The sequence below is a fragment of the Macaca nemestrina genome, chromosome 5, assembly GCF_043159975.1.
Source record: "Macaca nemestrina isolate mMacNem1 chromosome 5, mMacNem.hap1, whole genome shotgun sequence".
In the NCBI taxonomy this organism is placed as follows: domain Eukaryota; kingdom Metazoa; phylum Chordata; class Mammalia; order Primates; family Cercopithecidae; genus Macaca; species Macaca nemestrina.
Genome location: NC_092129.1, coordinates 13,964,637 through 13,984,814, shown reverse-complemented (window position 1 = coordinate 13,984,814; position 20,178 = coordinate 13,964,637). Strand labels below are relative to the sequence as shown.

The 20,178-nt window shown below is 40.9% G+C and overlaps 1 protein-coding gene across 1 annotated transcript in view; it reads right to left on the bottom strand.

The window, feature by feature from the left end:
* Positions 1–20,178, bottom strand: part of CCDC162P (coiled-coil domain containing 162) — a 165,154-nt gene that overhangs the window by 72,155 nt on the left and 72,821 nt on the right. The window contains 4 exon segments of the mRNA XM_011758899.3: positions 1,044–1,201; positions 13,330–13,467; positions 14,834–14,927; positions 17,722–17,877. Coding sequence (XP_011757201.3) covers positions 1,044–1,201; positions 13,330–13,467; positions 14,834–14,927; positions 17,722–17,877 — 546 coding nt within the window.

The following is a 20,178-nucleotide window of genomic DNA, read 5'->3' as shown; positions in this document are numbered from 1 at the left end:
ATTTGTAGACATGTCTCTGGAGAGGCCATGCTTCTCTGACAATAATTCACCATCCTATTATTCTAAGCAATGTTAGAATCTTTGTTAGAACAGTGAGGACAGGCTGGGCACAGTGGCTCATGCCTGTAATCCCAGCCCTTTGGGAGGCTGAGGCAGGCAGGAGTTCAAGACCAGCCTGGCCAAGATGGTGAAATGCCATCTCTACTAAAAATACAAAAATTAGCCAGGTGTGATGGTGCATGCCTGTAGTCCCAGCTACTCGGGAGGCTGAGGCAGGAGAATTGTTTGAACACGGGAGGCAGAGGATGCAGTGCACTGAGACCAGCCTGGGTGACAGAGCAAGACTCCATCTTAAAAAAAAAAAAAAAAAAAGGCCAGGTGTGGTGGCTCATACCCATAATCCCAGCACTTTGGGAGGCCTAGGCTGGCGGATCATGAGGTCAGGAGAATGAGACCATCCTGGCCAACATGGTGAAACCCCATCTCTAATAAAAATACAAAAAATTTAGCTGGGCGTGGTGGTGCTTGCCTGTTATCCCAGCTACTTGGGAGGCTGAGGCAGGAGAATCACTTGAACCCGGGAGGTGCAGGTTGCAGTGAGCCGAGAACACGCCACTGCACACTCCAGCCTGGCGACAGAGCGAGACTCCAAAAAAAAAAAAAAAAAAAAGTGAGGACAGTTCTGTGCTTCTCAATTTAAATAGATTTGGAGAATTTGGAAAGGCCTTCCTTGTGATATACACTCTTTGGAGTCTGAAAAATATACAGAGAGAGAAGAATGGAAGTGAAAGAGAAAAGAGAAGAGGGGAGGAAAAAGAGAAGAGGTTAAATTGAGGAACTGTTCACTGTCCTTTATTGACTGGAGTATATTGGAAGGAGTTGAGCCCTCTCAGTATTTGTACAAGGTCTTTATATAAGATGCTAGTCACTCCGAGAGTTTAGACTCCTTCAATCCCCCCAATACTGTTTATTAATTGACTTAAAAGAGGACACTTTTGTTATTCTAAGCAGTATCCCTCCTTCCATCTCACCAGGTACAGTACCTTTTGGTAGCCTGAAATCTTTCTGGAGAATGAGTAAGAGCAGCTGGGACTTTTGGAGTTGGGGCTATCAGTGAGCCGTCTACACCATTCACAATTCTGGACTGTCTTCTTCTGGTTGGGCCCATTCCACCATGAGTTCTCAGATTTGAACTTATTTCCTAAAATATTTTAAAACAAAGTAAATAAAATGTGTTGGGCAGTAAATAAGTAAAAAATTTGTATAAGTAAAAAATAAGTATAAAATGTGTTGGGCAGTAAATAAATAATAAAATAAGTCCTGAAGTACTGCTGTAAAATGATCTCACAGCCACAACTGATCCCCAGTGCAAGGAAAGACCTGGGTACATGTGACAGGGGAGTAGAAAGAAGAGAAGAGGAGGAGAGGAGACGAAAGGGAAAAGAGTGGAGTGGAGGAGGAGAGATAACATTTTGCACAAATAAGAGGTGAGGCATTAGTGTGATTATTTTCAGAAGAAAGTGCAGTTGTCTAAAATGCTCTGAGAAAAAAATCTCCATTCTACAAAGTGGCTAGTGTGCTCTGTGTAAGAGGTCTTTCAAGGAATACCAATAATAGTTTTCATGGCTATAAGATCTGAAAAGTTCCCACAGGGCACCTAGGCAGAGGGAGGGGTGTTGTATATGCCGCCATGCACAACATAATGACAAAGAAGGGAGGGAGAAGGGAGAGGGAGAAAAAGAGGAGAAGGAGGGAGAAAGGAATGAGGAATGGGGAAATAAAAGGGAAATTCATGTCTCCCAATACTCCAGCTCCATTGGCTATGGAGCTGCAGGGCATGATGGATGGAACTCATTTATATTTTTCTAAACTACTAACTAAAAGAAAAAGGTTAAAGCTTTGAAGGAAAGATCATTCTTCAATGAAAGACACAAGGAGTTACCCATAGCAGAATTACCATAGGAGACATAAGGAGAAAAAGAAAAAAGATCCTAGGTAAAAAAATCTACAGTTTTCAACCAGATTTTTTTTCTGAAGACCCTTGAGGTATCCAGTCTCTTGGAAATACGAGCACCTGTAGTTCAGGGGATCAGGGAGGTCTTATAAGGTCATGAGTGAAGGGAGAGGGAAGAAAGCACACGCTCTGCAATCAGATCCTGATGCTGACACTGAGCTGCTCATCTTGTCTCTTTTTCTTAACCTCTCAAAACCTGTTTCCTCACCCAGAAAAAGAAGGTAACGCCACCCCCCCACCAATCACATGGGGCTGTGAGAGGACTCGACGAGTCCACCTATTTCTATCGCCTAGCTTCCTGCCTGCCTGGGCCACAGAAGCTGCTGAATTAAGTCATTAACTCCCTGACCCCCCACCTGCACTCTCCATTCCAACCATGCCCAGTATTCATACTCACCTCTATCCTCAGTTGCTTCCTCTTGTCCAAGTCCCTTCCTACAAATGTGTTCACTTCGTTTTTTATTCTTTAATCTTCCTACCCCTTCAAGTTTCTTCCCCAATTCTTAAAGAGCTACTATGGCCTGCATGTTTGTGTCCCTCCAAAAGTTGTATGTTGAAGTTCTAACCCCAAAGTGATAGTGTTTGGAGATGGGGCCTTTGGGAAGTAATAAAGTTTAAATGATGTCGTAAGGGTAGGGCCTTAGTCTGACATGGTGCTGTGCTTATAAAAGAGGAAGAGACACCGGGGCTCTCCTTCACTTGCTTCCCACCCATCCGTCCTTTAGTGTGAGCACACAGTGTAAAGCAGCCATGTACAAGCCAGAAAGAGAGCCCTCACCAGAAAACAACCATGCTGGCACCCTGATCTCAGACCTCCAGCCTCCGGAACTGGGACAAAATAAATTCCTACCACTTAGTCCATGGTATTTTGTTATGGCAGCCCTAGCAGACTAATACGAGAGCAATAAACACGCACTCCTTCTACACATCTATCAGCCCCTTCTTGCTCCTTTACTCTGGCACTCTAGCTTTCACCCTGATTTCATTAGCAGAACTGCTGTGAGAATCAGCAAGAAGTTTTTGTGGTCTCATTTTAATCCCTACTCTCTGACTTTTCCCTCTATATTCAAATCTATTGGATTCCTCCTTCTTCTTCTTCTAAAAATAATAGCTTTATTGATGTATAATTGACATTCAATAAATGACACATATTTAAAGCGTTCAATTGGATTAGCTTTGGTATATGTACTCAACTGTGTAACCATCATCACAATCAAATTATGACCATAGCCACCCTTTCCACCTTACCTCTTCCTTAAGCAACCACTGCTTGGCTTTCTGCAACTATAGATGAGAATGCATTTCCTAGAATTTAATATGCATGCAATCATGCATTATGTGCTCTTTATTGTCTTCATATTATTGTGGATATAATATTTTATTTCTTTGTATTGCTGAGTAGTACTATTCTGTTGTATGGATATACTACAATTTGTTTATCCATTCACTTGTTGATGGGCATTTGGATTCCTTCCAGTTCTTGGCTATTATGAATAAAACTGCTATAAACATATTGTGTAAAAATCTTTGTATAGATGTGTGCTTCATTTCTCTTGGTTAAATACCTAGGAGAGGAATGGCTGGATCATATGGTAAGTATATGTTCAATTTTTTTAAGAAACTGCCAAACTGTTTTCCAAGGTGGTTGCACCATTTTGCATTTCCACTAGCAGTGTGTGAGAGTCCCAGGTCCTCCACAACCTTGCCAACACTCAGATAGTCAGTCTTTTACATTTTAACCATTCTAAAGGGCATGTAGATGTTTCTCAATGGGGTTTTAGTTTGCATTTTGCTAATGACTAACAGTGTTGAACATCTTTTCATACTTATTGGTCATCTGTACATCTTTGGTGACTTTTTCCTTCTTGAAATGTTCTCTTCCTTTGGTTTTGGTGGTAGTGCACAATTTGTTCTCTGTTTCTTTCCTTTCTTACTCCCTTCCCTTTCTTCCCCTGTACTCTTTCATTGTCTCCACCATTTATTCCTTCTTATGTCATCAGCCCTCTTGTTGTTTCACACTTGTAAGAGAAGCAATGTGTGTGTGTGTGTGTATCACAGTATACCATTTTATAATGAAGTAGTCACAAAATGCACTTTAGCCAAGTTAAAAGAGTCATGAACACATCCTAGAAGATACAATGACTGAGTTGAATCTTGGAGGCAAAAGAATAACATAGGAGGGTGGGATGTAGTCAAATAAGGTTAAAATTTTCTGGGAAATATGAGTAGAAGCAGAGAGACATGAAACAGCACAAAATGCTTAGGATACTTCAAATAGAGGGCAGGGGAAGTGGCAGAATAGAGGGCTGGGGTCAGGCAGTGAAGGCCTTGCATGCCTAGCTAAGGAGGTTGAGTTTTGCTCTTTGGTCTACAAGAAGCCACTGAAGGGGTTTAATCAAGGAGGTATAGTTTCTCTGGTCACTGTGTGGAGGATAGATATGGTTGAGGGCAGAGGTAGTGGTGTAAGGCATGGACCCAGAAGGATGGAGGCCAGTTAGAAGGTCATTACAGTCACACAAGTGAGATCATGAGAGTTTGAACTAAGGCAGTGGGGATGGAGAAGGGTGGCCATATTCAATAAATATGTAGAGTGTGATATTGGCAAGAGGTAGTGCTTGATTGATCTAAGGTAAGAAAGTCAGAGGAGTTGAGGACAATACCCACATTTTAATCCTGTCTGACGGCTGGGCATGGTGGCTCATGCCTGTAATCCCAGCACTTTGGGAGGCCAAGGCAGGCGGATCACCTGAGGTCAGGGGTTCAAGACCAACCTGGCTGACATGGTGAAACCCCGTCTCTACTAAAAATACAAAATTTAGCCAGACATCATGGCGTGCATCTGTAATTCCAGCTACTTGGGAGGCTGAGGCAGGAGGATCACTTGCACCTGGGAGGCAGAGGTTGCAGTAAGCCGATATTGCACCATTGCACTCCATCCTGGGTGACACAAGTGAAACTCCATCTCAAAAAACAAAACAAAACAAAAAAAACCCTGTCTGACTACTCAGATGGTGCTACCTTAACCAAGAATAGAAATACTAGAGAATTAGATGGGAGAAGAATGAGTTGCCTTTTGATACTGAGTTGAGGTGTTTGTGGGATATTCAAACACTATCTGTGAAGCATTTAGACACTCTAGTTTGGGGCTTGGGAGAGAGGTTCCATGAAGAGATGTAGATTTGAAAGTTGACAGTATATTGGAGGTTTTAAACCTCAAGAGTCGATGAGATCACCAAGGGAGAATATGAAAGGAGAATAGGAGCTCTAAAAAGAGGATCCAGGAAAACACCATCATGTTAGAGATGGGTGAAGAAGAGGTCCCCCACTCCAGGAAAATAAGAAGGAAGAATCAAAGACGTGGAAGAGATTCAGGAGAGAATGGAGTCACAGAAGCAGAGGAAGAAGAGTATCGAGGACAAGGGAGTGGTCAACAGCATTAAATGAAGGAAAGTAGTCAAATACAACCTCGAATAATGTTCCCTGGATTTAACAATTGAGAGGTCATTGCTGACTCTAGTGAGAGCAGTTTCAAGGGTGTGGTGGAAGAGCAAGCTACATTACAATGAAAGGATATAGAGCTAGGCGGTTAAAGAACATCCTTTCGATGAGTTCGTGTCCTTGTAGGGACATGGATGCAGCTGGAAACCATCATTCTGAGCAAGCTATCACAAGAACAGAAAGCCAAACACGCATGTTCTCACTCATAGGTGGGAATTGAACAATGAGATCACTTGGACACAGGAAGGGGAACGTCACACATTGGGGCCTATTGTGGGGAGTGGGGGGGAGGGATAGCATTAGGAGATATACCTAATGTAAATGACGAGTTAATGGGTGCAGCACACCAACATGGCACATGTATACATATGTAACAAACCTGCACGTTGTGCACATGTACCCTAGAACTTAAAGTATAATTAAAAAAAAAAAAAAAGAACATCCTTTCAATAAACCTGAATAAAAAAGAAAGGTCATAATTAGGGTACTGGCCAGAGAAGCACATAGGATTCAGTTAAGCTTTCTGGAGAGGATGAAAACAATCTAGCTTGCACATAAGTGGAATGTGGGAAGTACTTGTAAGTGGAAAGAGATAATGGAGGAAAAGCTTGAAAGTGCAATAGGGAAAGAAGATAACCAATGAGTCAAGGCCTCAGAAAAGGAAATGGATTGAGAATGTTGGTGAGAGGCATTGAACTTGACTGGGAAGAGGAACACTTCACACTCTGAGGCTAGAGGGAAGCATGGTAGCAGGTGGAAGATAAGTGTGAAGGGTGTGCATTTGAGGGTGGCAACCTGGTAGGAATCTTCAATCTTGTCTGGGAGCTCACCCCAAGCCTGTGTGCCGCATGCATTCCAACACTCCTGCTCACACCCATCCCTCCCGCTCATCCCCACGGCTGCACCCATGGCTCAAGACTTCACATCTTCTTGCCTTTTGGTCTCCCTAACTTACCTTTCTCCCCTTCGACCTGCCAAACACAGTGAATATTCCTAATGAGAATCCCAGGTCAGGTCCTTCCTCAGCTCAAAAACTTTTAAGTGTGAATTCAGCAATCATTCAACAAATGGTACTTATTATTTGCCTTTGTGTCTGTCTACAGCATTTTAAATCTCTATTAAGTGTGAATTCGGCAATCATTCAATGAATGGTATTTCCTACTTGTCTTTGTGTCTGTCTACTAGGCAGACACAAAGACAAAAAAAAAATACACAACGGGTCGTCCTCACAGTCAGTATAATGTGGAAAACATAATTGAAGTACAAATGATTTTATATGTAGAAAATAAAGTAACTAGTGATCTGAGAGACTAGGAAAAGCCTCTCTGGGGAGATGACACCTGGGCTGGGTCTTTCAGGGCACCCACATTACAGTCCTAGCCCACCTTCCCAGGCTGTTACCCTAATGCCTCCCTACCCTTCCCCATGCTGCAGGTCTTTCCAGGCTATCACTTTCCCGCCTCCCACCCCTGTCCTGTGCTCCTGTCCAGTATCTTTTAACATGTGCTCCTTGGATTTATCTCAGGAGGTGACTTATAAGCTCTCAACCTTCACTTCAACCAGAACAGCCCCACTTACATCTGTTTTATATACTGGTATTTGTTACAAGATCAAATTGACTGAGTAAAGGATTCTCTATGTCAACTGTGTATGAAAATCATAGGTAGTTATCAAGTTGGGCTTCTCATTTTTTCCTGGTCCCCATTTGCCCTTTCTGTCTCCCATGCCTGGGTATCTGAAGGGTCTTTCCTCTACTCAGAATGATCAACTGGTCATCTCTGCCTGCCAAAAAACTCATCCTTCAGGGTTTTCCCAAATGCCCCCTCCCTGTGCTGCCCTTCCTGTTTCCCCAGATGTGTATTCTCGTTCCTTTAATCTCCTTCTGTATAGCTTGTTGAACCTCTCTGTGCCTTTGTCTTTGAGCCACTTGTGGGCCTACCCCCCTTAAACACACCAGCCTAGAGGTTCATCCAGGTCAGGAACTGTACCTCAGTATTATCTTTTGAGCCTAACTTACAATAGGCACTGAATTAAGATTTTGGGGGTTGTATTTTTAAAAATCTATGTAACTCACTCTATCCCTATTTTCTACTTCAGTTAATTTCTATGGGACTGAGTATTTGGCAGTAGAAGTATTTGGCATTCAATATTGTTGCCATACTCATAAATTTGTACTTTCCTATTAATATGAAGAGTACAGGCCAGGTATGGTGGCTCATGCCTATAATCTCACTGCTTTGGGAAGCCAGGGAGGGAGGATTGCTCAAGGCCAGGAGTTTGAGACCAGCCTGGGCAATGTAGCGAGATCCCATCTCTAGAAAAAATTTAAAAATTGGCAGGACATGGTGGCACACACCTGTGGTCCCAGCTACTTGAAAGACTGAGGTGGGAAGATCAATCAAGCCCAGGAATACGAGGCTGTAGTGAGCTATGGTCACACCACTACACTCTAGTCTGGGTGCCAGAGTGAGACCCTGTCTCTGAAAAAAAAAAAAAAAAAAAAAAACAGAGAGAGTAGATATGGGTAAATAGAGGTAGATAAATGTGATAAGGGGTTAATGTGGTGAGCTGAGTAGAATCCACAAGGCTTAAAGAATGTTTAAAACTATCTGGAAAGTTGATTTCTTAAAACCATATTTAATTTTACATGTAAGTTACATTCACTAGTATATACATAAAAGAGAAGTATATAGTTGCAAAAAGGGGAAAATCTCTATGAACTGATTTGGAATGATATCCAAGATATATCGTTAAGTGAAAAAAACAAAATACAAAAAAGTATATATAGATAAAATCCAAAATCCCTTTATAATAAAAATATTCAACAAACTTAGAATAGAAGGGAATGTCCTCAACCCGATAAAAGGTACCTATGAAAAACCAATGCTAATATCATACCTAATGGTGAAAGACCGAAGGTTTTCCCCCTCAGAGTAGGAATAATACGATAATATCTACTTTCACTACTTCTACTCAATCTTGTATTGGAGGGTCTAGCCAGAGCAATTAGGCAAGAAAAGAAACAAAAGGCATAAAGATTGAAAAGGAAGAAGCAAAACTATCTCTACTTGTAGATAACATAATCTTGTATATAGAAAATCCTAAGAAATACCACACACACACACACAAATACATACACACAAACATACACCTGTAAATTACTAGAACCAATAAACTGGTTTAGTAAGATTGCAGGATACGAGATCAATATACGAAAGTCAACTTTTGTATATATACTAGTAATGAACTAGTATATATATAAGAGAACACTCTGAAAATGAAGTTAAGAAAAACAATTCAATTTATAATCATGTTAAAAGCAATGAAATATTTTGGAATTAATATATAACAAAAAAGGATAAAAGTTGTATCCTGAAGACTATAAAATATTGTTGAAAGAAGTTGAAGAAGACCTAAATAAAGGCATACCTCATTTTCTTGCACTTAGCTTTATTATGCTTTGCAGATATTGTATTTTTTACAAGTTGAACGTTTGTGGCAACCCTGCATTGAACAAATTATTGGCACCAATAGCATATGCTTACTTCATGTCTCTGTGTCACATTTTCGTAATTCATACAATATTTCAAACTTTTTCATTATTATGTCTATTTTGGTGATCCGACATCAGCGATCTTTGATGTTACTATTGTAAATGTTTTGGGGTGCCATGAACCACACCATATAAGAAGATGAACTTAATAAACGTGTGTGTTCTCACTGCTTCGCCGACTGGCCTTTCCCCTGTTTCCCTCCCTCTCCTCGGATCTCCCTATTCCCTGAGACACCCTATTGAAATTAGGCCAATTAATAACTCTACAATGGCCTCTAAGTGTTTAAGTGAGAACAAGAGTCACATGACTCTCACTTGCAATCAAAAGCTAAATATGATTAAGCTTAGCAAGGAAGGCATGTCAAAAGCTGGAAAAGGCCAAAAACTACGTCTCTGGTGCAAAACAGCCAAGTTGTGAAAGCAAAGGAAAAGTTTTTGAAGGAAATTAAAAGCGTTACTCTAATGCATACAAGAATGATAAGAAAGGAAAACAGCCTTATTATTGATATGGAGAAAGTTGGCCGGGCGCGGTGGCTCAAGCCTGTAATCCCAGCACTTTGGGAGGCCGAGACGGGCGGATCACGAGGTCAGGAGTTCGAGACCATCCTGGCTAACATGGTGAAACCCCGTCTCTACTAAAAAATACAAAAAACTAGCCGGGCGAGGTGGTGGGCGCCTGTAGTCCCGGCTACTCGGGAGGCTGAGGCAGGAGAATGGCGTAAAAACCCGGGAGGCGGAGCTTGCAGTGAGCTGAGATCCGGCCACTGCACTCCACCCTGGGCGACATAGCGAGACTCTGTCTCAAAAAAAAAAAAAAAAGAAGCCAAAGGCTTGGACACCCCTGCATAATGGATCTGGGTAAAGTAAACTGAAAACCTTCTGGAAGATTTATCATTCTAGATGCCATTAAAAACATTCATGATTCATGAGAGGAGGTCAAAATATCCATGTTAACAGGAGTTTGGAAGAAGTTAATTCCAACCCTCATGGAGGACTTTGAGGAGTTCAAGACTTCAGTGGAGGGAGTCACTGCAGATGTGGCAGAAATAACAAGAGAACTAGAATTAGAAGTGGAACCTGAAGATGTAACTGAATTGCTGCATTCTTGTGATAAAACTTAAACAGATGAGGAGGTACTTCTTATGGATGAGCTAAGAAAGAAGGTGGTTTCTTGAGATGGAATCTACTCCTAGTGAAGATGCTGTGAACATTGTTGAAATGACAGCTAAGGATTTAGAATATTACATAAACTCAGTTGATAAAGCACAGTTTGAGAGAATTAAATTCAATTTTGAAAAAAGTTTTACTGTAGGTAAATACTATCCAACAGTATTACATGCCAAAGAGAAAATTTTCATGAAAAGTAGAGTCAATTAATGTGGAAAACTTTATTTTGTCTTATTTTAAGAAATTGCCAGAGATCCCCTGACCCCCAACCTTCAGCAACCACCACTCTGATCAGTCAGCAGCCTTCCATATCAAGGTAAGACCCTCTACCAGCAAAAAGATTACAACTCACTGAAGGCTCAAATGATTATTAGCATTTTTTAGCAAAAATATATTTTCTCTTTCTTTTTTTGTAACTTAATATTCTTTGGTCTGCAAGTGAATAATGCATTTTAAATTGAGGTATATGTACATTGGGTTTTTTAAAGACAAAATGGTGTTGCACACTTAATTGTCTACAGTGTAATATAAAAGTAACTTTTATATGCACTCAGAAACCAAAAAATTGGCATGAAACCATCTGGAATCAAACCTACAATATCTCCAAGGTGTGTCTATAAATAGAAAGACATGCCATGCTCAAGAACTGGAAGACATAATATTGTAAAAATGGCAATCCTACTAAAATAAAATAAAATGGCAATACTACTCAATCTATAGGTTTGATGCAATCCCTGTCAAAATTCTAATGTACTCTTTTTAAAGCCCCCAAAATTGACAAGATGACACTAAAATTCATGTGAAATTGCAAGGGACTCAAAATAGCTAAAGCAAACTTGAAAAAGAAAAACAAATTTGGAGGGATTATGCTTCATAATTTCAAACTTACTACAAAGCTACAGTAATCAAAACATAGTAGTACTGGCATAAAAACAGGCATTTAGATTAATGGAATAGAATTGAGAGTCCAGTTATAAATTCTTACATTTATGGTCAAGTGTTTTTATGGCAAGGGTTCCAGGACAATTTAATGAGGAAAGATGAGTCTTTTCAACAAGTGGTTCTGAGAAAACTGATTAGCCACATGAAAAGAATAAAGTTGGACCCCTACTTCCCATTATATAGCACAATTAAGTATAAATTGACCCTAGGCCTAAATGTAAGAATTAAAACCATAAATCTCTTAGAAGAAAACATATGAGTGTTTTCATAACTTTGGATTAGGCAATGGTTTCTTAAATATGACACCAAAAGAACAAGTAATGAAATAATAGTTAAATGGAGATCATAAGACAATCTGTAGAATATACTTGCAAATCACATACCTTATAAGGGACTTTTACTCAGAATATATAAAGAACTCTTACAACTCATCAATAAAAAACCAAAACATCAAATTTTATAGAAAGGCAAAGGATTTAAATAGACATTTCTCTAAAGAAGACATACAAATGGTCAAGTAAGCAAATGAAAAGATGCTCAAGGTCTTAGTAAATGGGGAAATCCAAGTCAAAACCAAAATGAGATACTACTTTACTCCTAATAGAACAGCTAAAATAAAAAGGCAATAACAAGTGCTGACAAAAATGTGGAGACATTGGAACCCTCATACATTGCTGATGGGAATGTAAAAAGTGCAGTCACTTTGAAAAACAGTTTGGTGGTTCCTCAAAATGTAAAATATAAAGTTACCATATAATCTGAGCAATCCAATTCCTAGGTATATATCCAAGAAAATTAAAAAATATATATCCTCATAAAAATCTATACCTAGGCCAGGCCTGCTGGCTTACGCCTGTAATCCCAGCACTTTGGGAGGCCGAGGTGGGCAGATCACGAGGTCAGGACATGGAGATCATCCTGGCTAATATGGTGAAACCCTGTCTCTACTGAAAATACAAAAAATTAGCCAAGCGTGATGGTATGCACCTGTAGTCCCAGCTACTCGGGAGGCTAAGACAGGAGAATTGCTTGAACCCGGGAGGCGGAGGTTGCAATGAGCTGAGATCACGCCATTGCACTCCAAGACGGGTGACAGAGCAAGACTCCATCTCAAACAAAACAAAACAAAACAAAACAAAACCCTATACATAAATGTTCATAGTGGCACTATTCCTAATGCCAAAAAGTAGAAACAAATGTGATATATCCATATAATAAAATATTATTTAGCAATGAAATAATGAAGTACTGATACATGCTACAGCACAGCTAAATTTTGAGAATATTATGCTAAGGGAAAAAAGCCAGACACCGAAGGTCACCTGTTGTATGATTCCATTTATATAAAATGTCCAGAATAAGCAAATCTATAGAAACAGAAAGTACATTAGTGGTTGCCAGCGACTGAGGGGAGGGAGAAAAAGTAAGTAACTGCTAATGGGTACGTTTCTTTTGAGAGTGAGTGATAAAAATGTTTTGGAATTAGATAGTGATGATGGTTGCACAATCTTGTGAATATACTAAAAGCCACTGAATTATATACTATAATCTGGTTTTGGTTTATTTGTTTGTTTGTTTTGAGACAGAGTCTCACTCTGTTGCCAGGCTGGAGTGCAGTGGCATGATCTCAGCTTACTGCAACCTCTGCCTTCAGAGTTCAAGCAATTCCCCTGCCTCAGCCTCCCAAGTAGCTGGGACTGTAGGCACGTGCCACCACACCTGGCTAGTTTTTTGTATTTTAGTAGAGATGGGGTTTCATCATATTGGCCAGGATGGTATTGATCTCCTGACCTTGTGATCCACCCACTTCCGCCTCCCACAGTGCTGCGGTTACAGGTGTGAGCCACCACACCCAGCCTGTGGTATGTTTTATATCACATTAATTATTTCTCAATAACCAAAAAACAAGAAATACAGAAAAAAGTACTGCTGAAAATTAAGAAATCCAGTAAGGGTTTGGTCATACATTGATTCACAAACAGGAAACAAGGAAAGGAGGAAAAAAGGAAAGTAAGGAAGATAAAGAGATAGGAAAGAGAAACTAGGGGGCAAGGGAGAAAGGGAGAAGGGAAAAAAGGAAGGAAGAAAGGGGTAGCCTGACATTAGCTGGTGGGAGTGATGACATGCCTCTGGCTTCTCTGTCATGCAGGCTTACCTCGACATTAGCAGGACAGCTCCCTTGCGGGGTGTGATAGAAGTACACCTGCTGGACAGCCACCATCAAAGCATTTTTCTGAGCAGCTTGGCAAGCAAGAGTCACCTGCATATTTTCCACTCCTGAATGCAACAAGAGCTAAAGGAAGAAAATACGAAAAATATTAGGAATTTCTTGCATAAAGAAGTGAGTTGAGGATTGAGATCACCACTTATTCAACATGTAAATATATGAATCAAACTGCCAAATGAGCTGGGATGCTTGCTACTCAGCCATAAGACTGAATCTGGTCTCTCCCTAAGCAGCATTTCATTCTAAGAAGGCAGCCTCCAGGCTTGATTTGCTCTATAGCTGGACACCATTAGATTTCCCCAATGGTCAGGAAAAGATGAATAGGCTCTGATGAACTAGCAAACATGTGCTCAGTGGCAGGCTCCTGTAAGCCAAGATTAGATCAATGTTTTAAAAATACACATACAGAAGCAAAGAAATCCAAGTAGCAGATAAAAAATAGCACCAGGTTTAGAAAGACCAGATAAAAGCTCCAATAACAAATGTATATTTTTAAAACCTTATGCAAAGATTGTTCACTACACGTGAACTTCTTTTTTAAGTATCTAACAGAAGTTATTATAAGTGGTGTTGCGGTCTCTATGGGTCAAACCAGGCTAATGTGCACATCAAATAAGGCAAGGCCATCACTATGGTTTGAATGTGTCCCCCAAAAGTTTATGAAGGTGATTGAGCCATGAGATTAGAGCCCTCATGAATGGATTAATGTCATAATCGTGGGAGTGGATTTCTTTCTCAAGAGAGCAGGATGTTATAAAAGCAAGCTTGGCTTGCTCTTGTAGTCTCTTTTGCATGTAATCACTTGCCCTTCTGCTTTTCTGCCATGTTATGATGCAGTGCAAAAGCCCTTGCCAGAAGCTGCCACCATGTCCTTGGACTTTCCAGCCTCCAGAATCATGGACCAAATCAACGTCTTTTCTTTATAAATTACCCAGTCTCAGGCATTTTGTTATAGCAAGAGAAAATGGACTAAAACAACCATTATTATTATTTAAGAAATTGGAAGCTTTTCTTTTCTTTTCTTTTTTTTTGAGATGGAGTCTCACTCTGTTGCCTGGCTGGAGTGCAGTGGTGCAGTCTTCATTCACTGCAACCTCCACCTCCTGGGTTCAAGCGATTCTCCTGCCTCAGCCTCCCAGGTAGCTGGGATTACAGGCATGCACCACCATGCCCGGCTAATTTATGTATTTGTAGTAGAGATGGGATTTCACCATGTTGGCCAGGCTGGTCTTGAACTCCTGACCTCGTGATCTACCCACCTTGGCCTTCCAAAGTACTGGGATTACAGGTGTGAGCCACCACGCCCGGCCCATGGAAGCTTTTCTTATATATGAAGGTTAAATTTATATAGAGTATTATGTCTTCTGAAAGAAATACGTGAGCAAATTGCTTTATTCTACTTTCATTTGTTTTTAAAAAATAAATCGTTTACCTTAAGAATGGCTTCCTTTGTGTAAAAACTAAATTTGCCAATTTGGTTATCATCCACCTCAGAGATGGCTAAGACAAGAGCAGTAGGAGAATATCTGCAACAAAAAATATGAAATTGTTTTGATGTGATATGTAACTAATCAAGAGACACCATTATGATGGAACAGGATGTCATGTGATCAGATCTGAAATGTCAGTAATAATAGCAAATGCAACTTTTATACAAAACTTGATATTTCCACTGAAAGCTATAAGAGATCTGGGATCTTTTTTGTCCTTTTTGAACTTGATCTTTCTGTAGTTTGATTATGGTGACCACCCCATAGTGTTGGAAATTATTTTCTCTTGATCACCATTACACTACTCTCTCCCGTTTTTCCTCTTTTTTTTTTTTTTTTAAGCAAAATGTTTTTATTTATTTGAAGTACATATGTAGTTAACTGGGCATCAAAGGTGTACCAAGTGATTTTTTTTTTTTTTGGAGTCAGAATCTTACTCTGTCACCCAGACTGAATGGCAGTGGTACAATTATAGCTCACTGCAGCTTTGAACACCTGAGCTCAAGCAACTGTCCCACCTCAGCCTACTGAGTAGCTGGGACTACAGACATGCACCACCACACGTGGCTCTTCTCACCTTCTTGACCATACTTGTTTAGGATCCTTCACTGACTCACTCCTTTGAGCACCCCCTAAATGTTGTCCAATTCTCTCTCTTTCCTATGGTTCCAATAGCTATCTAAATATTCTTTGTAGCCATGTTTCCACCTTGAGACTCAGTACTTTGTCCATAACTATGAGACTTTGTCAAGTAACTTAATATCTATCAATCTTTCTTTCTTCATCTGTAAAGGGGGTATCACCTATCTCATAGGGTTATGGCAAATATTAAGAGGGATAATATGCATGAATGTGCTTTTTAAAATGTAAGTCACTATACTCATATTTGATCCAGTTGACCTTCCATATCTATGGGTTCTGCATCCATGGATTCAACCAATTACAGATAAAAAATATTTGAAAACATAAAACAATAAAAAGTAACAATACAAAAATAAAAATAATGCAAATAAAAACAATGTAGTATAATGACTATTTACATAGCATTTAAATTGTATTAGATATAAGTAATCTAAAGATGATTTAAAGCATAAGGGAGGGAGTGCATAGGTTTTATGCAAATACTATGCCATTTTATATAAGGAACTTGTGCATCCTTGGATTTTGGTACCTGAGGGGATTTTGGAACTGATCCCCCACAGACACTAAGGGATGACTATATATGTTGTTGTTATAATGGCTCTCCAAAGTGGCAACTTTAAGGAATTAACATACATAAAATAAATACGAATTCAGTACACAAGTTCTTTGGATATATAAGCTTTCCCCTGGTAATGAAAAAGGCTCCCTTATCTTGCAGCTTCTCTAGGTCATCACCTGGAGGACCAATCACTGACCAGAGCATCGGCCAGACCATAGGGCATTTGGGCAGTTTATGCTGATTGGTGCATTCTGACTGAACAAAAATGTGGTGCCCTATTTTCACAGCAATATAAAACACCAACCAAGGAGGCCCTTGAAGGACCAGAAAACAGCTTGGCTCCAGATAGGTTTTTTTTTTTTTTTTTTTCCAATTGGAGACCTAGCGTCGCCTAAGGCCTGATCATACTTCCTGCCTTGGCTTCTGTGAATATCTCTGTATCCTTACAATAAATTCAGTTTTTGGCTTAGCTAGTGTGACAGGATAGGGCAGGGGCAGGTTTTGCCCCCAGGAGATATTTGGCAATGTCTGGGGACGTCTTTGATTATAGAAGAGTGTGTATGGGGTGGGGTACTGGGATACTACTGGCATCTGGTGGGTAGAAGTCAGAAATGTTGCTAATCAATCTAAGACACACAGGACAGCCCCCCACAACAAGGATGTCTTCAGTCCCAAAGTTTAGTACTGCTACAATTGAGAAATCCTGGGATACTGTATTCTATCATCCTAAGCCCCTCATTCTACCCCTGCTCTGTGGAGTCATTTAGGATATTAACACTCAGAGTTCTATTTTGAGCAGAGATCTGCATTAGCAAAACAAAGGTGCTGGTTGCCTCCTCGGAGTCACCTTTTTCCTTCCTTGGCATGGAGCCAGTACCAGGAATCTCCAGGGATAGAGGTGGGACCCTGTGGGGAAAAGCAGATAGCAGAGAAAGAAAGAAGAGGGAGACAGCAGTTTCTCCTCCCCACACATCAAAGGTTAATTGTGTGAGGACAAAAGAAAGATTCCTTTCCCTGACTGAGCAGACTCACCATCTATTACTAGTAAGGGTATTTTCTTTCAAGCAATGGGTTGAACCTATGGGGCATGAGAGAGAAGTTTCACTGGTTTGCATTGGCTTCCGTCACTAGCTAACAAAGGAGGCTGCCTGATATATTGCCTGCATGTTATATTTGTACCTTGTGTTATCCTTTCAAGGAAACAGCTGCTCTGAAGACTTCAGTGACATCTTCCTGGTCTGAAGGAAAGTGAGAGATGAGACCTGGACTTCTGATCCATGGCTCTCACCCCATTAGACCCATGCTGACTCCCTTTTCTACCTGGAAGCCACATATTCTACCTGGGAAGCAGCTGAGCCTGTGATTTCATCTCACCTGAGTTCTCTGGTTCTTTCATTTCTCAGTTACTTGGTGTTTTTAAATGCAATTGTCCCCCTTAAATGAGATCTTACTTTCTCCCTCTTATTAAAAAAAGAAAGAAGAAAAAAACTGGCATCATGGCAGATAGAATATAAGAGAGAACTTAGAAATGTGATTGTTCTTGCATGTCAAATGGTGACAAAAATTATTTTCCACAGGTTATTCACTCAGCCATCATGTTATTTTTACCTCAACACTCTCAAGGCTCACCTGTCTACCCGACCACTGTCCTCCAGCAGAGAGGTTATAAAGACAGGAGGTCGCTGGTCTGCCCTGTCCCTGTGTGATGCAAATTCAAAGTGAACAGGCCTCAGATACAGATGGAACTCTTCAAAACCCATCTCCCATGCCAATTCTTTATAGAGCCTAAAAGGAAAAAAAAGAGCCGAGGACGTATGTTAGTGTTTTCTCCTAAAAACAAAGCGAGTAATAAGAAAATGAAGACACCTGAACAAAAACCAAAGTAAAAGTCCAATAAAAGCCCAGGTCTGTGTGAAGTGAGTGAGCCACAGAGGTCTTCAGCTCTGCACTTGCTGTGACAGTTACAGATGCTAGAAAGCAGTTCAAGTAGGAGATGTGCTTGGGTGTTTACTCGACTCTCATTTTCCACAAGCTGACTTCTGTCCCCAGAGCCCTCATGAGGTACCGTTGCTGAAATGCGACATTCACCATCTTCTCTCAGAGTTCATCACAGTTGGCCTCTCTGTCCCCTCCTCGAGGATCATCTTTCTCCATGTTCCTGCCTCATGACCGCTCTCTCTCAGTCTTCACTGGCTTCTCCTCTTGCTTATCTTCAAATGTTGGTGTTTCCTGAGGTTCCGAACCTGGTTCTCTTCTCATCTACCACATTCCCTCCTTAGGGGTTTGTGGGGGAGTCTGTTCAGCTCCACACCCTAAGACTACTGCTTCATGTAACAATCTGTGACCCTTGTCTGTGTCCTGACTTAACTCTGAGCTCCAGTCCCAAGTCTGTCGAAGCATGGCTCCAGTTAGATGTTCCCCTGGCATCTCAGCCTTACATGTTGACAATTCTTTCCTCCTTCCTTAACACTCTCCTCCTCCTCCCCCCCCTTCTCCTCCTCCTCCCCCTTTCTCCTCCTCCTCCCCCTTTCTCCTCCTCCTCCCCCTTCCTCTCCTCCTCCTTCTCCTTCTTCTCTTCCTTCTTCTTTTCTACTTCTTTTCTTCTTCCTTCTTCCTTCTTCTTCTTCCTCTTCCTCTTCCTCCTCCTCCTTTCCTCCTCCTTCTTTGTCTTTTATTTTTAGAGACAGAGGTCTTGCTTTATTGCCCAGGCTGGAGTGCAGTGGTGCAGTCATAGCTCACTGCAGTCTCAAACTCCTGGGCTCAAGCAATACTCCCACCTCAGCCTCCCAAGTAGCTGGAACAGGCATGAACCACCAGGCTCAACTAATATTTAAAAAATTTTTGTAGAAATGAGGTCTTGCTGTGTTGCCCATGCTGGTCTCAAACGCCTGGCCTCTGGTGATTCTCCTATCCTGGCTTCCCAAAGTACTGTGATTTCAGGCGTGAGCCATAGTGCATGTTCCCCAACATCCCACTTCTAATGCATCTCTCCATCTTGAGAAGTTGGCATTGAAGGCTGAGTTCTTGGCACCTGTATTAGTTTGCTAGGGCTGCTGTAACAAAGTACCCTGGAAACAGACAAAATACTAAACAACAGAAATTTATTGTCTCACAGTTCTAGAGGATAGAAGTCTGAAATCAAGGTATCAACAACTGGTTCCTCCTGAGGGCCGTAAGGGAAGGATCTGGTCCTGGTCTTTCTCCTCGGCTCGTCGATGACCATGTTCTCCCTGTGCCTTCACATGATCTCCCTCTGTGTCTGTGTCTGAACTTCCTCTTCTTATAAGGACACTGGTCATATTGGATTAAGGCCCACTCTAATAACTTCCATTTAACTCGATTACCTCTGTAAAGACCTATCTCCAGCTAAGGCCACATTCGGAGGTACTGGGGATTAGGCCTTGAACATATGACTTTTGGAGGGACATAATTCAACCCGTAGCAGCCCCTCTTCCATGAAGCTTCCCTGACCACTTAGGAAGAATGAAATACTCTCTTTTCTGTACTCCCCTAGTGTTTTGTACATATCAGTAGAATATCATTGTTACCATGTGTCATGGGTAATTTTTACATTATGGGCTTCCTGCCACCAAGGATCATAAATTATGAAGCGATGTTAATAATATCTTGACTGATAATTTAAATTCTGCCTTCACTACTTTCTAGTTATATGCTCTTAGGCAAATTAACTTTTCTGAGCCTCTACTTCCTTGCTGATAAAATGTTTGTAACCCTCCTCATAAGGATATTCTGAGAATTAAATGAAATAATATACATAAAATCCCCAGTAAAGACCCTGGCCACAGCAAGCCCTTGATAATGGTTGTGGTAGGTGACTGGACTCTCTATATCTACAGGGCCTTTTGTGGGGACCAGAACATAACAGCACTCATACATATTTACAACAAGCCCTTTAGCTCCGTATTATTACTGCTTGTAGGACATGTCCACTTGATGTCTTACCATCATCTCACCCTCATACCTAAAACATAACTCATTAATTTCTCTCTCCTCTAAGCCCACCATACCTCTGTCTGACCTGGATGCTGTCACTGACTCATATCTCTCTCATCTCTAGGCTCTTTC